Here is a 16,929-nt window from a genome sequence, read left to right on the forward strand (position 1 = left end):
TGGACATCAGTCGGTGCCTCCTCCTCCTCTGCTTCCCCGTCTTCACCCTCCACATCCAGTAAGCGTAACCCAGCAACCTCTGACTTCAGAACGGCCCTGGGGAAATGGCAGCAGGTGGTGCTGAAACTCATCTGCTTGGGCGAGAGACCACACATCAGGCAGGAGCTATGGACCGGCATCCAAGGGCAGACAGATGAGTGGTTGCTGCCGCTGAACCTGAAGCCTGGGAAGGTGGTGTGCGACAACGGGCGGAACCTTGTGGCAGCCTTGGGCTGAGCGGGCTTGATGTACATCCCTTGCCTGGCACATGTGCTCAAAGTGGTGGTGCAGAAGTTCCTGGCCAATTATCCAGACATGTCGCCCCTGCTGAATAAAGTGCGTGCAGTTTGCACGCACTTTTGCCGTTCTCACCCTGCTGCTGCTCGCCTATCTTCCCTGCAGAGGAACTTTGGCCTTCCCACCCACCGCCTCATCTGCGATTTGCCAACCAGGTAGAATTCCATGCTGCATATGCTTGAAAGGGTGTGTGAGCAGCAGAAGACAATAGTGGATTTCCAGCTTCAAAACATCCAGGCGAGTAGAAGTGCAGACCACAGCATTTTATCACCAATGAATGACATATGTGCCATGCTGCAGTGCTTCTAGTATGCCACTGATATGGTCAGTGCTGATAATGCCATCATCAGTTCTACCATCCCCACCTTTTGCCTACTGGATAAAACCCTTCAGGCCATGCCGGAGGATGTGGCACAGGAGGAAGCAGAGGAGCAGGAGAAAGAGGAGGAGGAAGGCCAATTTTCTTCAGGGGGGCACAGCCGTGGCTCGTAGGGTGGGTTGCTGGGCCGACAGCAGCCAGGTCTCCACTATCCAGCCAGCTTAGAGTTTTGGGGGAGGAGGGGGAGGAGGAGCAGGACTTGCAGCAGGGCAGCCCCCAGTGCAGCTCATGGACATCACTGGAGTGTGGCTGAGGGAGGAGCAGGAGGAAGAGGAGGAGAGACCTGTTGCTGAAAACATCACCTTGACTCAGGGCAGCCTGGTTCACATGAGCCACAATGACCCCAGGGTAGCCCGCCAGTTACTGGGTGGCCACCCTGCTGGATCCCCGTTATAAGGACAACATCACCCCCTTGATCTCAGCATTTGAGCGGGAGCACAGAATGCAAGAGTACAAGCGTGCGCTCATGGACGCACTAGTGGCAGAGTTCCCACAGCAATTGGAATGCTCAGTGGTGGCACGTGGAGTAGGAGGACGCAGTTGCCAATGCAGCAGTGGCACTGACAGCACCTCATGGGGGAGGAGGAGCATGGACAAAATGTGGGAAAACCTATTTCATCATCCCACACATCCACCACCATCGGATGTCATGGCCCATATCAGAAGGCAGAAGGTGACACGCATGGTGGATGACTACCTGTCCACGCGCCTGATGGTTATTAGCAATGCCTCCACCACCTTCAATTTTTGGGTAGGTAAATTGAATATGTGGCCAGAGCTTGCCCTCTATGCCGTGGAAGTGCTGGCCTGCCCTGCGGCAAGTGTCCTGTCCAAGCGTGTCTTCAGTACCGCAGGAGGGGTCATCACTGACAGAAGGATCTGCCTATCCACAGACAACGTGGACATACTGACTTTCCTTAAAATGAACCAGGCGTTGATCCCACAGGACTTGGCTGTGCCACCACCACCTGAATGAGTGGTTAGAGCGTTTGCTACCACCACCACCACCACCACTTCCTCCCCATGGCAGCTGTAAAATTCATCTTATCTATGTAGATAATCAGGTATATTTTTATGGTAAAAGTTTGGGAGTGTTCGAATAAAGTTTGTGTTCAATAAATTTATTTTTTGCACAGATGTTTTCTGAGAGTCTAAATGCATGTTCCTTCCAAGGTGTGTCACCTTTTGAAAATCTGAGATATCCAGGTGTATTTTCATTGGAAAATTTGAGTGTGTCCTGAGTTCGAATCTAGTCAATGGCTGTTGCACCTAGCCAGGAAAAAAAATATCTTTGGGAAAAATGGTTCCAGGGAGCCTAAATTCATGTTCCCTCCCAGAACTGTCCCCTGTTGAAAATCTGAGATATCTAGGCGTATATTCATGGGAGAATTTTTTTTTACGTAAAGGGACGCTGCAGTGGTGCTGCAAGCAAAAGGAGGTGGGGAATCCCACGATGGGATTCCGGAGGTGGGGCTTTGATATCATGGAGACTCCTTCCTGGTGCGTGGCTTTATTTCCAGAAGTGTTCAGATTCGGGTTTGGTAAACACAGTTCTGGTTCTCTCTCCACCAGTTGTAGTTTGCCAGTGTGCCAGTCTTGTCCTGTGTGCAAAGCCAGCCAGCCAGGGCACCAGAATAAGCAGACTTTGGTCGGTGGGGTGCCAGTTCCTCTCTCCTCCAGTTCCAGTTCTAAACTGTGCCAATTTGATTCTGTGCGCAAAGCCACAAAGAGCCCTCGTCATCACCCACCTCCAAAGCAGCAAGGCCGTCTCAGCCAGAAGCAGTGGAGTCTTTAATGCTCTTCGTTGACACTTGTAACTGGGATGCCGTGGGCCATCCACCTGCCCCCATCCCCAGTTGCAGACCTTGGGCTTCCAGATAGCCTGGAGCTTCTGCTGGAGAAAGAGGTGGTGTCCAGGGCATCATCAGGGAAGGATGATGAGACCCAGATCCCTGCTTCTGCAGCTTACTGCAATATTGAGGCTGAGAGGAAGGATAGCAGGGAGGAGTGGGTGGAAGAAGATTCTGATGGTGATGATGAGGTGATAGATCCCATGGGGACCGAAGGCCAGCAGGTGTCTACTGCATACAGGATTGCTGGAAAAAAGCTGGTGGCTGCTGTTGCCTCCTCGTGCTACTCTGCGTCCCCCTTTTCACCCTCTTGCAAATTTAATTTTGGGTCAACCACAGGGCCACTTTCTTTCTCTGCATTTCCTTTTTCTGTCTAATCTAAAGCCTAAAGATGGCACTTTCAGATCACAGAGGAGAGAGAAAGGTACTGCTTGTTACATTTTGTATTTTTTGAATTCAAGGAGGTGGGCAGATATTACTGGCTGTAAGGGACAATTTTATTGGCAGTTTGAGTTCAAGCTGTAAGGCAGTGTTTCCCAATCTTTTTTGAGCCGCGGCACATTATTCATGTTTTCAAAATTCTGGGGAACACTGAAGGGGGCGGCGGGGGGGCTAAAGAAAAGTTTGGACAAAAAAATATCTCTTCCTCCATTTCACTCTATTTCTCCCTCCCTCTTTCTCTCTCTTCCTTCCTTCCCTTCTTTCTCTCCATCCCTCTTTCTTTCTTTCTTCCTCTCTTTTTTGCTCTCTTTCTCTCTCCCTCCTTCCCTCCCTCTATGTCTTTCCCTCTCCCTCCTTCCCCCTTTCTTTCTCTCTCTCTCTTGCTTTCTTTCCCTCTCTTTCTCTTGCTTTCTTTCTCTCATTCTCTCTCCCCTCCTTTTTCTCTCTCTCTCTTTCTCTCTCGTTCACCACGCCAGCAACAGAGAGAAAAAGAAAGAGCAAGAGAGAGCCGGAGAGAGAGTGGAGTGCGCAGCAGCCATCAGCCTCCTCGCCCTCCCAGACGTCCCCAGCGCCCGGCCTCGCGCCGCCTCCCGTTAGCCCGGCCGAAAGCCACACAGTCCCGGACTCCCGGATTGCTCGCTTCTCCGGCCAGCGCGGCGCTTTCCTGGGCAGATGGCTTTGCTGACCGGAGAAACGAGCGATCCGGGAGTCCGGGACTGTGTGGCTTTGCGCCATGAAGAGAAAACGGCAGCAGGGAAAAGTCGGCCGTTTTCTCTTCATGGCACAAAGCCACACAGTCCCAGACTCCCGGATTCCTCGCCCCAAGGCAGGAGGCGGTGGCGGAGAAGAGTGGGCGGATCGGGCGGGCAATGGGGCAGGATGGAGAAGCCAGGGGCGCGTTTGGCCGGAGGCACCGTGGGGAGCAGGGGCAGGGTGGTGCGGCAGTAGGAGTAAAGGGAGCCGCGGCTGCCCCTGCCTCCCCACGGTGCCTCCGGCCAAACGCGCCCCTGGCTTCTCCGCCCTGCCCCATTGCCTGCCCGATCCGCCCACTCTCCTCCGCCGCCTCTCGCCGCCGCACACCTGACGGTGTCTCGTGGCACACCAGTGTGCCGTGGCACACCGGTTGGGAAACGCTGCTGTAAGGGATAATTTTATTGGCAGTTTGTGTTCAAGCACAGACCACTCACAGATTAGGCTGGGGCAGGACTAGACTGGGAAGGATAAAAACGAGTGGAAAGCCATTTTAAATTGCACATTCAGATCACAGAGGAGAGAGAAAGGTACTGCTTGTTACATTTGTATTTTTTGAATTCAAGGAGGTGGGGCAGATATTACTGGCTGAAAGGGACAATTTTATTGGCAGTTTGAGTTCAAGCTGTAAGGGACAATTTTATTGGCAGTTTGTGTTCAAGCACAGACCACTCATAGATTAGACTGGGGCAGGACTAGACTGGGAAGGATAAAAATGAGTGGAAAGCCATTTTAAATTGCACTTTGAATGGTTTAAGGATTCTAATGAATGGGAAATATCTATACCAGGATATACACTGTATAGGAAGGATAGAATAGAGATAAGGAGAGGTGGAGCAATCTGAGAAATATGGCAACAAGATGGTGGATGAAATTACCCAAATGGCAGTGAAGGGAGATATTGTGGTTATGGGTGATTTCAACATGCCTGATATTGACTGGAATATCCCCAGTGCCCTTACATGGAAAAGTAAGAATATTGTAGAGGCCTTTACAGGAGCAGCTCTGGCACAGCTGGTTAAGACACCAACTAGAGGGGAGAATATTCTAGATTTAGTTTTTATGAATGGGAATTGGGTTTCAGAGGTCAAGGTGGCAGAAAATTTAAGTTGCAGTGACCATTTATGTTTGTGGTTTGATGTAAAAACTGATTGTGAGCAATCCTATACTGCAACCAAAGTATTGGATTTCAGAAAAACAAATTTTAATCCATTCTATTTCATTCCATTCCATTCTATCCAGCCCTCCAATCAATCCTGCAAAAGCAGCATTGCCCTCCACTCCCTTCGCTTTTTGCTCAGCGGCCAGCCTGGCGCTCTTCTTTTTCCTCCACATTGCACCCCAGTTAAACTAGTGCTGGTCTTCCTCCTCTACCTCTGGCACACACCAGGTCTGGCTAAGACGGAGGCAGGTCTCCAAGGAGGAAGTAGCCTCTCATTCCATCTATGCTTCTCTTGGTTGTCCCTCCCCCCCAGCTCCACAACCGCCCAATACGACACACCTGAGACTCACGCAGGGATGAAAGAATCGCAAGTAGGAGCAGAGCAGGGAAGCAGGCTGTGGGCACCGTGCCCTGCCGCAAGCTGCCACTGTCCGAAGCCGCCACTGCTGCCGCCGCTGCTGCCAATGCCACTGCCATTTTCCTGCTTCCATCACCTTTTCCTCCCATTGTTCCACCCCCGCCTATGGTTGGAGAGGGGCGGGAAAGCTGAGGGGGACTGCTGCGCACCTATTGAGCTGCGCCCCTGTCAATCACGCACACCTCCTAAATCCCATGTCCCCCTTTTCCCAAGGCTCAGCCTTTTGCTTCCCCTTTCTGAAAAGCAGTTGGACATGCCAACTGCCACTCCTGCTTGAGGGGAGTTCTTAAGAAAGCATGGCCTCACCCTCGTTGGGGGGCTGACACATGACTTTGGTGGGTTTTGTAGCATTCTCTAATTTCCCCACAGTGCACCTGACCATGTCTCACGGCACACTAATGTGCCATGGCACACTGGTTGAAAAACATTGGACTGGGGCAAGAGAGAGAGGGAAAGAGAGAAGAAAAGGGGAAAAACCCTTTCATACAAAGTTGGCTCCCCAGTAACTGTACAAGATATATAGGAAGACAGAAAGACACCTCAGGCCAAATATTTCAGGCTCTAGTGATAGGTATAAACTAAACAAAATGACTTCCAATACAGCTTTCAAGTAAAGTTCTTTAGAACAATGCAAAGAATTTCCATTTATGCCAGAACAAAATGTAAGATACATATTTGGACCAATAGAAAATTTATATTTTATTGTATAATGATATTGTTTGAAATAAAATGAGACCTAAGGATAATCCATGAGTTAGACATACTGAACATGGGTTATAATTTAACTTCTAAATATTTCCAAAAATTATGAAAACCAAAACTACAGTTTTGTGGACTAAGCTAACTATGTACTTGGTTGAAGGGGAGAAAAAAAAATCAATCTTCCCCTTTGGATCAACAGATATTTTACACCGGGACAGGTCTCCTATTTCTTCCTCACACCCATGGATACCCTGGAGAAAATACTATAAGAAAAATACCAATCAACCAACAAAGAGACAGAGATAGAGACAGACAGATAGACAGACACATAGGGGGGGGGGAGAGAGAGAGACAGAGAGAGGGAGATAGAAAGAGGGAGGGAGACAAATGAGACATAGAAGAAGTCATACATGGACAGAAAATCCCCCATCAAATGTGACTATGTTGGCTACATAAGGAAGCTGAATGCCAAAAGTTGGTTTAGCATCTGTTAAACAGGTGCTAAGCACACACACTGACCTGAATTGAAACAACAGCCAAATATTGTTTCAATCACCTGCACACTTGATCAGACAGGATTCAAACTCATCCATAAATATGCAAATGAGGTATCTCAAGTGATCACCTGATATAAAGGATTTGCAAACTTTATTCTCCCCCTCCAAATTTCTCCAACATTCTTATTTTTGGGACAAAGAGAGTATGCTATATTATTAGATTATATGATATATGAAATCTTTTTTTAAAAGAAATGTGGTCCCTTCCGTCTTTCACTTATGGGAGAACTGCTGAAAAAATGAGAAAAAGGCAGAAAGCCTACATTCAGAAGGAAGCATTAGAGGATTAGAATAGAAAATTAGTTTGTTGGTTAGGGAGTTGGTTAGGACAGTGTTTCCCAACCTTTTTTGAGCCGCAGCAAATTTTTCATATTTTCAAAATCCTGGGGAACATTGAGCCGGGGGCGGGGGGCGGGGGGGGGGGGCTAAAAAAAGATTTGGACAAAAAAAATATCTCTTCCTTCCTTTTGCTCTATTTCTCTCTCCCTCCCTCTTTCTCTCTCTCCCTTCCTTTCTCCATCCCTCTTTCTTTCTCCCTTCCTTCCTCTCTTTCTCTCTCCCTCCTTCCCTCCCTCTATGTCTTTCTCTCTCCCTCCTTCCCCCCTCTCTTGCTCTCTCTTTCTCTCTCTCTGTCTCTCTTGCTAGCTCTCTCTTTCTTTCTCTCTCTTGCTATCTCTCTCTCTTTCTTTCTCTCTCTCTCTCGCTTGTTATCTTTCTTTCTCTCTCTCTTTCTATCTTTCTCTCTCTCTTGCTATCTTTCTCTCTCTCTCTCTCTCTCTTGCTATCTTTCTCTCTCTCTCTCTTGCTATCTCTCTTTCTTTCTCTCTCGTTACACCACGCCGGCAACAGCGGCATCGGGCAGTAGCCAGGAATGGCGGCAGAGCAGTTGACTGCGAGCAGGAGCCCTGACGGCGGCGGCTGGACGTGCTGCTGGACGTGCTGCTTGTCCTTTGGGGCTCAGTGGGAGGGCAATGGCAGCAGGAACGGGAGGCTGCCGGCTGCAGCGGCCCCAGTCGCCGGGGGATGGCGGCGGCGAGAGGGAGCTCCAAGGTGGAGGCACCGACGGTGGCGGTTGGACATGCTGCTGGATGCCGTACATGCTGGTGCTGTGGGGTTGGCACCTCCGACCCAGCCAGCGAGCCAGTGCCAGCCCCGCAGCGCCAGCATGTACGGCGTCCAGCAGCACATCCACCACCGTCAGTGCCTCCACCTTGGAGCTCCCTCTCGCCGCCGCCATCCCCCGGCGACTGCCTCCCGTTCCCGCTGCCATTGCCCTCCCCCCGGGCCCCAAAGGACATATGTTGCCACCCCCACCAGGAAAGCTCCAGCTGGGCAGGGTGCTGCCAGTGGCTCCGCCCTGGAGCTCTTGCTCGCCGCCGCCATCCCCCGGCGACTGCCCGGGGCCACTGCAGCTGGCAGCCTCCCGTTCCCGCTGCCAGTGCCCTCCCGCCGTGTCCTAAAGGACATATGTTGCCACCCCCGCCAGGGAAGCTCCAGCTGGGTGCGAAGAATAAAGCTCAGCTTCTGGTCTCGAAAGCTGAGCTTCGCGACACACCTGACCATGTCTCGCAGCACACACTGGTTCAAAAACACTGGGTTAGGAAGTAAGGTAAGATTGTTTGATAACACTTAAACAAAAATAAAGTAATTGCATCACTGAATAAAGGGTAGATTCTATGTAGAATTTGGGATGAGAGAAGAATTCCTGCAATCCCAAGACTTAACCATAATAACAACAAAGCAGGTGTGGGCTACTGCCCAGAGGGGTGGAGGACCTCAGTGGGATAGCAAAAATGGAGCTCCACCCCAGAACACCCAATTTGCACTGAAAGATGTTGAAACAAAATGCATAAGCCACGCCCACAGTGTGATAGTAAAAAATTTGGTAGCCCATCACTGCAAGAAAGGTGTGTTGGTGTCGAAGTCAGACCTAATTCTGAAGTGGCAGCCCAATGAAGAATGTTTTGCGAAACAGGACAGGGAATGCAACGCCGGTAATTTGCCCGGCTGGCAACCGAGCGCTGGAGCCGAATGGTGGGGCAAAGATGAAGCTCGCAGAGGATCGTAACAGTCAGCGGAGCTATAGAAGTCCATCCAAGCAGCGGAAGGCTTGGGCGTACGCTAAAAGATGGGAGAAAGAGCTCCTCGATTGCGAGAAGAGCGCGCTAGGGGATTCCTAGGGGATTCCAAGCGCAGCGGAAAGGCTTGGCGGCAAAAGCGAAGAAGGGAGGGAAAAAAGAAAAGGAAGAGAACGGGGTGGGGTAATGGGGCTCTGAGCAGCAGCAGCAGCAGGGAAGGTGACCGTGGCCTGGCGTCGGAGGGAGAGCGCTGCTGCATTGGGTGGGGGCCGAAAGAAAGCCAGGGCTTGGGTGCGGGAGGGGATGAATGGGGGAACCCCCCCAAAGCAGTCTGGACTCAACGGGGCCTCTCTCACCGCTGTTCAAGGTAGTTTTGCAGCGCCAGGTCTCCGGGTTGCCGAATTTGTTGCAGGACTCCCAGAGGGACAAATAAGACTGGTGATCCGCCGTCACCCAGGCTGGGCTCAGGACGGCTCCCAGATCCAGACACAATGCCAGGAAGATGCACACCAGCCCCACCAGCTTCAGTGGGGTCAACACCGAGACGCGCACCTCCTCCACGCCGCTGCCGGTGGAAGCCATGGGCGGGCGATTCGGGAATCTGGTGCCCCGATGGAGCCCGAGGAAAGGAGGCGGCTTCGGCTCCACCGGCCCCGGCCGACCAAGTGCGGCGACTGTGGCAGCAGAAAAGGAGGCGGCCGCTATCTCCAATCGCCCTTTCGCAGATCGCGCCGCCCAGCTCGACCCTCCACATCCCTCCTCCCCTCTTTCTTCCCCCGCGGGGGAAGGGGCGGGATGAGTGGAACGAGGACGGCCTCGAGCTGTGGACGTCATTCTCGGGGTTTCTTCCAGGGGGAAAAGGGAGAGAAGCTTCCAGCGACTCCGAGCAGAATTTTCTTCGAATGGCGGAAATACGTTTTTCTTCCCAAAAGTTCCCGCCTCGGGCCCTTCGCAAGGACGTCTGACCAATCGAGTAACCGAGTAGTTGATGCATGGAACTCACTACCAGACACTGTAGTATCATCACCTAACCCCCAAAACCAGAAATGGGCTGATAAATGTAACGGCGAAGTGTGCTCGTCCCCATGGCTCTGGGTGCTAGCGGAGTCCAGCGCAATTCTGCTACTGCACCTGGGCAGGTAGCGAAATTGCGTAGGGACACGCACCTCCACTGTAAATCCCAGTATAATCATTATGAATCTCAATATAACCATCAACCTGTTCTTCATTTTCAGTGTGTTTTTTCCCTTTTGTCACTGCAGTAGCCTGTATAATCATCCATTTGTCCTTTCTTTTCAGATCTCCTCTCCTCTTTACTCTCTTCTTTTTCTCCATCCTCCTTGTTTTCATTTCTTGCTGATATTATTTCTAAATGTTCGTTGTATTCCAACTGTTTTTCTATTTCCTTTCCACCTCCAGTTTCCCTAAAACACTTTTTTCAGGTCTTCACAAAGGTGTTTAAAAAGTCCAACCAGCTCCTCATAGTCACATGCTTACATCTTGTCAAAATCACACTTCACAAACTTACTAACATTAACCGGCTTCCACACCTTTTTATAATATCTTTTGAATAACAGATGAAATTATCAATTAATGAGGTGATTCTTTTTAATAAATATATCTTTGTTTAGATCATTTGGAACCCTGACAAAAATGAGTAGTTTAAGAACTATTTTCTTCAATCTTATATTTCAATTTCATCATTTCACAAAATTTGTGGGCTTTTATAGTTCTTTATTTATAGTCTTTTAATATAATATAATCCGGTTTCCAGGTTTCACAAATACAGTCTAAACCAGTCCAAAACAATCCAAATAGCACTGTTTTTGAGTTTCTTTTCAACTCTAAGATATCTCTTTCTGTTCAAGGTTAGTCTCAGCTGTCAACATGAATAGATTCCCACAGTCTAATGCAATTAGTCTTCCAACCAGTAGAATCAGCTTCCAATCAGCTTCTCTGTGAACTTTGCAAAAAGTCACCTGACACCGACCGCCTCCCTACTGTACCTTGAGGCCATCATCGACACTATGACATGCAAGTTGTTCTTATCTCCCAAACACGGAGTCAATTTAATCTCCCTCATTGTAACAGTTCATCCTCTACATTGAATGCCTATGCTTTCCCGAATAAGAATAAGAACAACCCCCCTTGTCGTGGTAGTGGGGCTTGTGTGCTTCAATGAAGCTGAGAGCTGTGCCAGCGGTAGTGTAAACTACTGGTAGGTCTAACCTTGCCGGATTGGTCAAAGCAGAGGAGCCAGACTAAATGTACCTAACCCATTTAAACTAATGGAGAGACAAAACAAAAATAAGTCCATACTGGCTCGGTCATCCAGGATAAAAAGGACCGCGGTGGCTGCTGTAGAACCTGGCTATTGACAAATGAGCTACAGGAACAAAACAAACAAAGCTTACAAATCAAAAAGCGGCACAAATTCTCTTTTTTAAAAAAAAAATATTTTTATTATACAAAGATTAAAAAGCATGGGGTGAGGTATCATCAATACGCCGATGATACCCAGCTATACATCTCCACCCCATGTCCAGTCAACGAAGCAGTGGAAGTGATGTGCCGGTGCCTGGAGGCTGTTGGGGCCTGGATGGGTGTCAAGAAACTCAAACTCAACCCAGACAAGACGGAGTGGCTGTGGGTCTTGCCTCCCAAAGACAATTCCATCTGTCTGTCCATTACCCTGGAGGGGGAACTACTGATCCCCTCAGAGAGGGTTCGCAACTTGGGTGTCCTCCTCGATCCACAGCTGACATTGGAACATCATCTTTTGACTCTGGCAAGGAGGACGTTTGCCCAGGTTCGCCTGGTGCATCAGTTACAGCCCTATTTGGACAGGGAGTCACTGCTCACAGTCACTCACGCCCTCATCACCTCGAGGTTCGATTACTGCAATGCTCTCTACATGGGGCTACCTTTGAAAAGTGTTTGGAAACTTCAGATCGTGCAGAATGCAGCCGTGAGAGCCATCATGGGGCTTCCAAGATTTGCCCATGTTTCCTCAACACTCTGTGGCTTGCATTGGTTGCCGATCAATTTCCGGTCACAATTCAAAGTGTTGGTCATGATCTTTAAAGCCCTACATGGCTTTCGACCAGACTACCTCTGGAACCGCCTGCTACCGCACGAATCCCAGTGACCAATAAGGTCCCATCGACTAAACAATGTTGTTTGGTGGGGCCCAGGGGAAGAGCCTTCTCTGTGGCGGCCCTGGCCCTCTGGAACCAACTCCCCCCGGAGATTAGAATTGCCTCCACCCTCCCTGTCTTTTGTAAACTACTCAAGACTCATTTATACCACCAGGCATGGGGGAGTTGAGATATTCCTTCCCCCTAGGCCATTACAAGTTATGCATGGTATGTCTGTGTGTATGTTTGGTTTTATAATAAGGGTTTTTAGTTGTTTTATTATTGGATTGTCACATGCTGTTTTTATCATTGTTGTTAGCCGCCCCGAGTCTACGGAGAGGGGTGGCATACAAATCCAATAAATTATTATTATTATTATTATTATTATTATTATTATTATTATTATTATATCATTTTACAGTATAATTATTATTTGTTGAGATATTGTTCTTACATTCTGAAATATAATCTACAGAGCTGCTAGTAGTTCCCCTCCCTCCCAATTGAACTGTTAGCCACACAGGGTTTTTTTTAAATTTCATTATACAGCCTATGGCATCGGTGGTTACCAAATATTTCTTCTATAATAAAGTTGATCTAAAGTCAGATTAATTTGATCTTAATTTTATATTTGGATTGATTCTGAGAACATCCGATTTATTTACTACTATTATCTCTTCTTATATCGACTCAATCGTAGAATTTCTTCTAGATTTTGTAATATTTTGATTCTTCTTTATCCTTAAGTTTTTGGGTTAATCTATCCATTTCTGCACAGTCATAAATTTTTCATTTCTCTTTCTGGCACAAATTCTCAATGTCAGAGAATCGCACAATCATGAAGTGTTATTACAACTCAGAGCCTGAAAAACGTGGATATCAAAGACGGATATACCAATTATGGAAACAAGAATATGCAGACTCAAAAATAACGGAACTTCGACTGGCCGATCAGTGATAACACATAATCAGGAACCAAATGTTCAGTGAAGTCGAATGAGAAGAAATACAGAAAATTTGCAAAATAGAAACCCCAAAATCTGATCTGGCACCAGTAGAAGCTCTAATAAGATCTGGAGTCACTGCACAACTGGAACCTGATGAAAACTTGGAAAGACAGCAAGAAGCTGAAGATGAGACACTTGGCACTATGACTCAAAGGCAGCAAGAACTGAAGGACCAAATACTTGCTCATGCAGGGTTCAATGCAGAGCGAAAGAGACTGCCAGCCTTAAAAAACATAAGCAAGAAATGACTTGTCCCACTGATGGAAGATATTAACTCTGAACTTGCAACTGTCAATGTAACTTCAATTGAAGAATTGAATCAGCTTGCCTACAGTACAGCTGTGATAGTAACTGAAGAACTAGGATTACTGCAACAGAAACCAATCGGAAAACCAACTGGAAAACCAAAATGGAAAATCCAACTAGAACTGAGAATCAAAAGCTTGAGATCAGATGCAAGTAACTTGAAGAACATTGAGGAGCAGAAACTGAACAATCAGAAGATCAAAGACTATTTGACAAAAAAGTACTGGCTTAGTACAAGAAAGATTGAGGAAGCTCTGGAAATTGTAAAGCAGCAGATAACAGTGACAGCCAGGAAAATTGAGCGATATGAAGCTAGTATCACCCGGTACAGGCAGAATCAAACATTTCAATCCAAACAGAGGCAGTTCCACCAGAACCTGCATCAGCAAACAGATAAGAAAATTGAAAAGCCAGACTCGAAAATAACAACAAAGTTCTGGAAAGATCTATGGGAGGTCAAAAAGGACTATAACATAACTGCTGGGGGGATAAAGGAGTTTGAGAAAAAATTCTCAAAGAGCAATTGCGGCAGCTGGAAATAACACCTGAAATGATTGCAAAAAGAGTGAAGAAAGTAAAGAACTGCACATCCCCTGGAACTTATCAGGTGCATGGTTTTTGGCTGAAATACCTGACCAGCCTGCATGCAAAAATGGCCGAATTGTTCTACAATATGCTGCAGACAGGAAATATCAGTGAATGGCTTACAACTGGCAGAACATATTTAATACAGAAAGATGCAGCAAAAGGAGCCATACCAGGAAACTACAGACCAATAACATGTTTGCCGAACATGCTCAAACTGCTGACAGATATCATAGCTGACAGAATTCAGGACTACCTAGAAGAAAATGACATCATGCCAGTGGAGCAAAAGGGCATTAAAGACGAAGCAGAGGTATGAAAGACCAGCTCCTAATTGATAAAATGATTTTGGAGAACTGTAACAACAAGAAAACAAACCTATACATGACCTGGATTGACTACAAGAAAGCCTTTGACTCATTGCCACACAGCTGGATCATAAAATGCCTGGAAGTCATTGGAGTCAATGAAACATCAGAAAATTCATAGAAAAGGCGATGAAATATTGGAAGACTGAGCTTTTTGTTGGGAATGAAAGCTATGGACTGATCAACATCAGAAGGGGCATCTTCCAGGGGGACTCGTCCCCATTGCTATATGTCATCGCTATAATCCCACTGTCACTGATCCTACAGAAAACAAACCAAGGCTACCAAACTGCTAGGAATTCACCAAAAATTTCACACCTGCAATATATGGATGACCTGAAGTTGTACGGAAAATCAGAAACTGAGATACAGTCACTAACCAACGCTGTGCGGATCTTCAGCAATGACATCAGCATGGAGTTTGGCCTGGATAAATGTGCCACAGTAGCACTGAAAAAGGGGAAAATCACTGAAAGTGAGGGCATTGAAATGCCAAATGGTCAAACCATCAAGTGCCACCAGCCAGAAGCCTACAGATACTTGGGCATCTTGCAACTGGATAATATCAAGCATGGTCATGTGAAAACTGTGATCAGCAAAGAGTACATTCAGAGGACCAGAAAAATTTTGAAGAGCAAAACTGAATGGTGGCAACACTATCAAGGCTATAAGTACTTGGGCCATACCTGTCATTAGATACACAGCTGGTATAGTGAACTGGACTCAAGCATAGCTGGACAACCTGGACAGGAAAACCAGACAATTGATGACAATCCATCATGCACTACACCCCCGCAGTGACATTGACAGGCTGTATTTATCAAGGAAAATAGGTGGCAGAGGACTTTCCAGAGAGGTCTTTCCTCTCAAAGTGCAAGACATAGAAATCAGTACTCAGAAGGGGAAAAACCATTAGCTTGAACCCCTCAAGCTAACTTCATCTCCATCTCCCTCTCACCCTGAGACTACTTGAGAATAGCTCCTTCTATGTTACAGAAAAATTATTCAACTACCTGGAAATAATTGGAAACAGAATCAGAGTGTATTATGGCCTCCCCAAAACTGGTGAGAGAGCAGAGCAGAGCCAGCTCCTCACCTTCCTTTTCTTTCTTTCTTTTTAAAAATAATTTTATTGAATATAAATATTTTAAAAACATTTTCTATCAGCATTTCTGGGAGAGCAGAGAAGAGAAGAGAAGAGAAAGTTCCACGAGGAAACAAGGCAAGACAAAGGCAAGACATCAAACCGTAAGTGATTGATCCCTACTGCCCATTGAACACCACAAAGCCTCAATCTGCCGAGCGCACCCCAGGACCTCCAGCACCCTAGCACCATCAAACTTCTTGCCATTAGCCTGAACCCCCTGCAGAACCCAGCTTACCCTGCCACCAGCCGAGCTATCAACCAAGGCTTGGAGCCATCTGAAGCTTGTAAGCCAAGAGAGTGACCAAGAGAGTAACCCTTAGTTTGAACAAGTGCCAGGAGTCCTGTTAACAACAAAAGGACCTGTAAACGCTCCATTCAAAGGGAGACTGAAAAATCTTCTAAATCACCTCCGCAAACACCATTTGGGCTAATAAGGCAAGCTTAAACTACCAGGTGCTGGCTGTGAAAGAAGAGGGGGGTTTACTGTACATTTGAAAGCCATTGTTCTTGCCTGTTTCAACTATTTGCCTCTCTCTTAAAGTTACAAACGGCTTAAGTGAAGTTGTTAAGTATACCTCTACAACCCTAATTGCCTCTCCCTCAACACACTATAAAGTCATAAAGAGGCCCACTGAGCAGGAAGCCAGAAACTCAGGCAGGGTAACCAAAAGACTTTCCTGAAGCACTAACCACCACCCCACACACACATCCTGGTAGACAGACGCTGGCACAGAACAGCTCAAATCAAAGCAGAAATGCCAATCAAAAAGAATATACAACAAGAAGAACAAAAAGAACAACATGCAACAATTGATAATCACAGCTACCCTGTTTCCCCGATAGTAAGACACCCCCGATTGTAAGACGTATCGGGGGTTCAGGGGGATCGGCTAATATAAGCCGTACCCCGAAAGTAAGACATATGTCTTACTTTCGGGGAAACACGGGGGTATTGCCGGGGGGGGAGCCCGATGACGTCGCTTCCAAGCTCCCCGCACGCCCCTCACCTTCGCCTCGTCGCGGCGCCACCGCCTCTTCCCCGGCTTGGCAAAGCGAAGGACGGCGCTGGTCCGAAGCGAGCCGAGTGGGCGGCGGCTTGCAGCGAAGGTGCTCGTCCCAGCAACCGAGTCCTGCCAAGGCTCGGCTGCAAGTGGCCAGCAAGGCCGACCAGCTCCGAGGCGAGCGGCCGGAGCTGCGCCCTCCTTCGCCCGCCTCCTTTCCGGCAGGCAGGTGGGGCTGCCCAACTGCGCAGAGCGGCTCCTCCCCTCCAGACACATGCTTCCCCGACACGCGTCTGTGGCTCCACACGTGCACGCCGCTTGGAGCCCTGAGGTTGAACTTGGAAAAGGGCTCACGAGGCTCCTGTCCCGCGGCTGCCCTTCTGAACTCTGGGGAGATGCCTTCCGGAATGCGACCCTTTCAATTTTTTTCCAATGTAAGACATACCCCGAAAGTAAGACGTAGTGGGGCTTTTGGGGGTAAAAAGAAAGTAAGACACTGTCTTACTTTCGGGGAAACACGGTATCAATGCTTTAAATGCAATGACATTATCAATGATCATGATGGTTTCATAAAATGCCAGACTTGCAATCAGTCTGCTCACAAAAGCTGCCTCAATATTTCTATTGCCACCTTTCTAAAAGCAAACTCTTCATTTCTTTATATGTGCTCCTCCTGCACCCCCAAGCTAAATATACTTAGCAGTT

At 47.8% G+C, this 16,929-nt stretch overlaps 1 protein-coding gene across 1 annotated transcript in view; it reads right to left on the reverse strand.

The window, feature by feature from the left end:
• LOC139155790 (transmembrane protein 47) overlaps positions 1 to 9,320 on the reverse strand; it is a 132,307-nt gene extending 122,987 nt beyond the window's left edge. The window contains exon 1 of the mRNA XM_070731066.1: positions 9,030 to 9,320. Within this exon, the coding sequence (XP_070587167.1) occupies positions 9,030 to 9,255 (226 nt within the window). The 5' untranslated portion in view covers positions 9,256 to 9,320. The remainder of the gene's footprint in view (positions 1 to 9,029) is intronic.
• Positions 9,321 to 16,929: the final 7,609 nt, after the last annotated feature.

This window comes from Erythrolamprus reginae, unplaced genomic scaffold (genome assembly GCF_031021105.1).
Source record: "Erythrolamprus reginae isolate rEryReg1 unplaced genomic scaffold, rEryReg1.hap1 H_6, whole genome shotgun sequence".
Classification (NCBI taxonomy): Eukaryota; Metazoa; Chordata; class Lepidosauria; order Squamata; family Dipsadidae; genus Erythrolamprus; species Erythrolamprus reginae.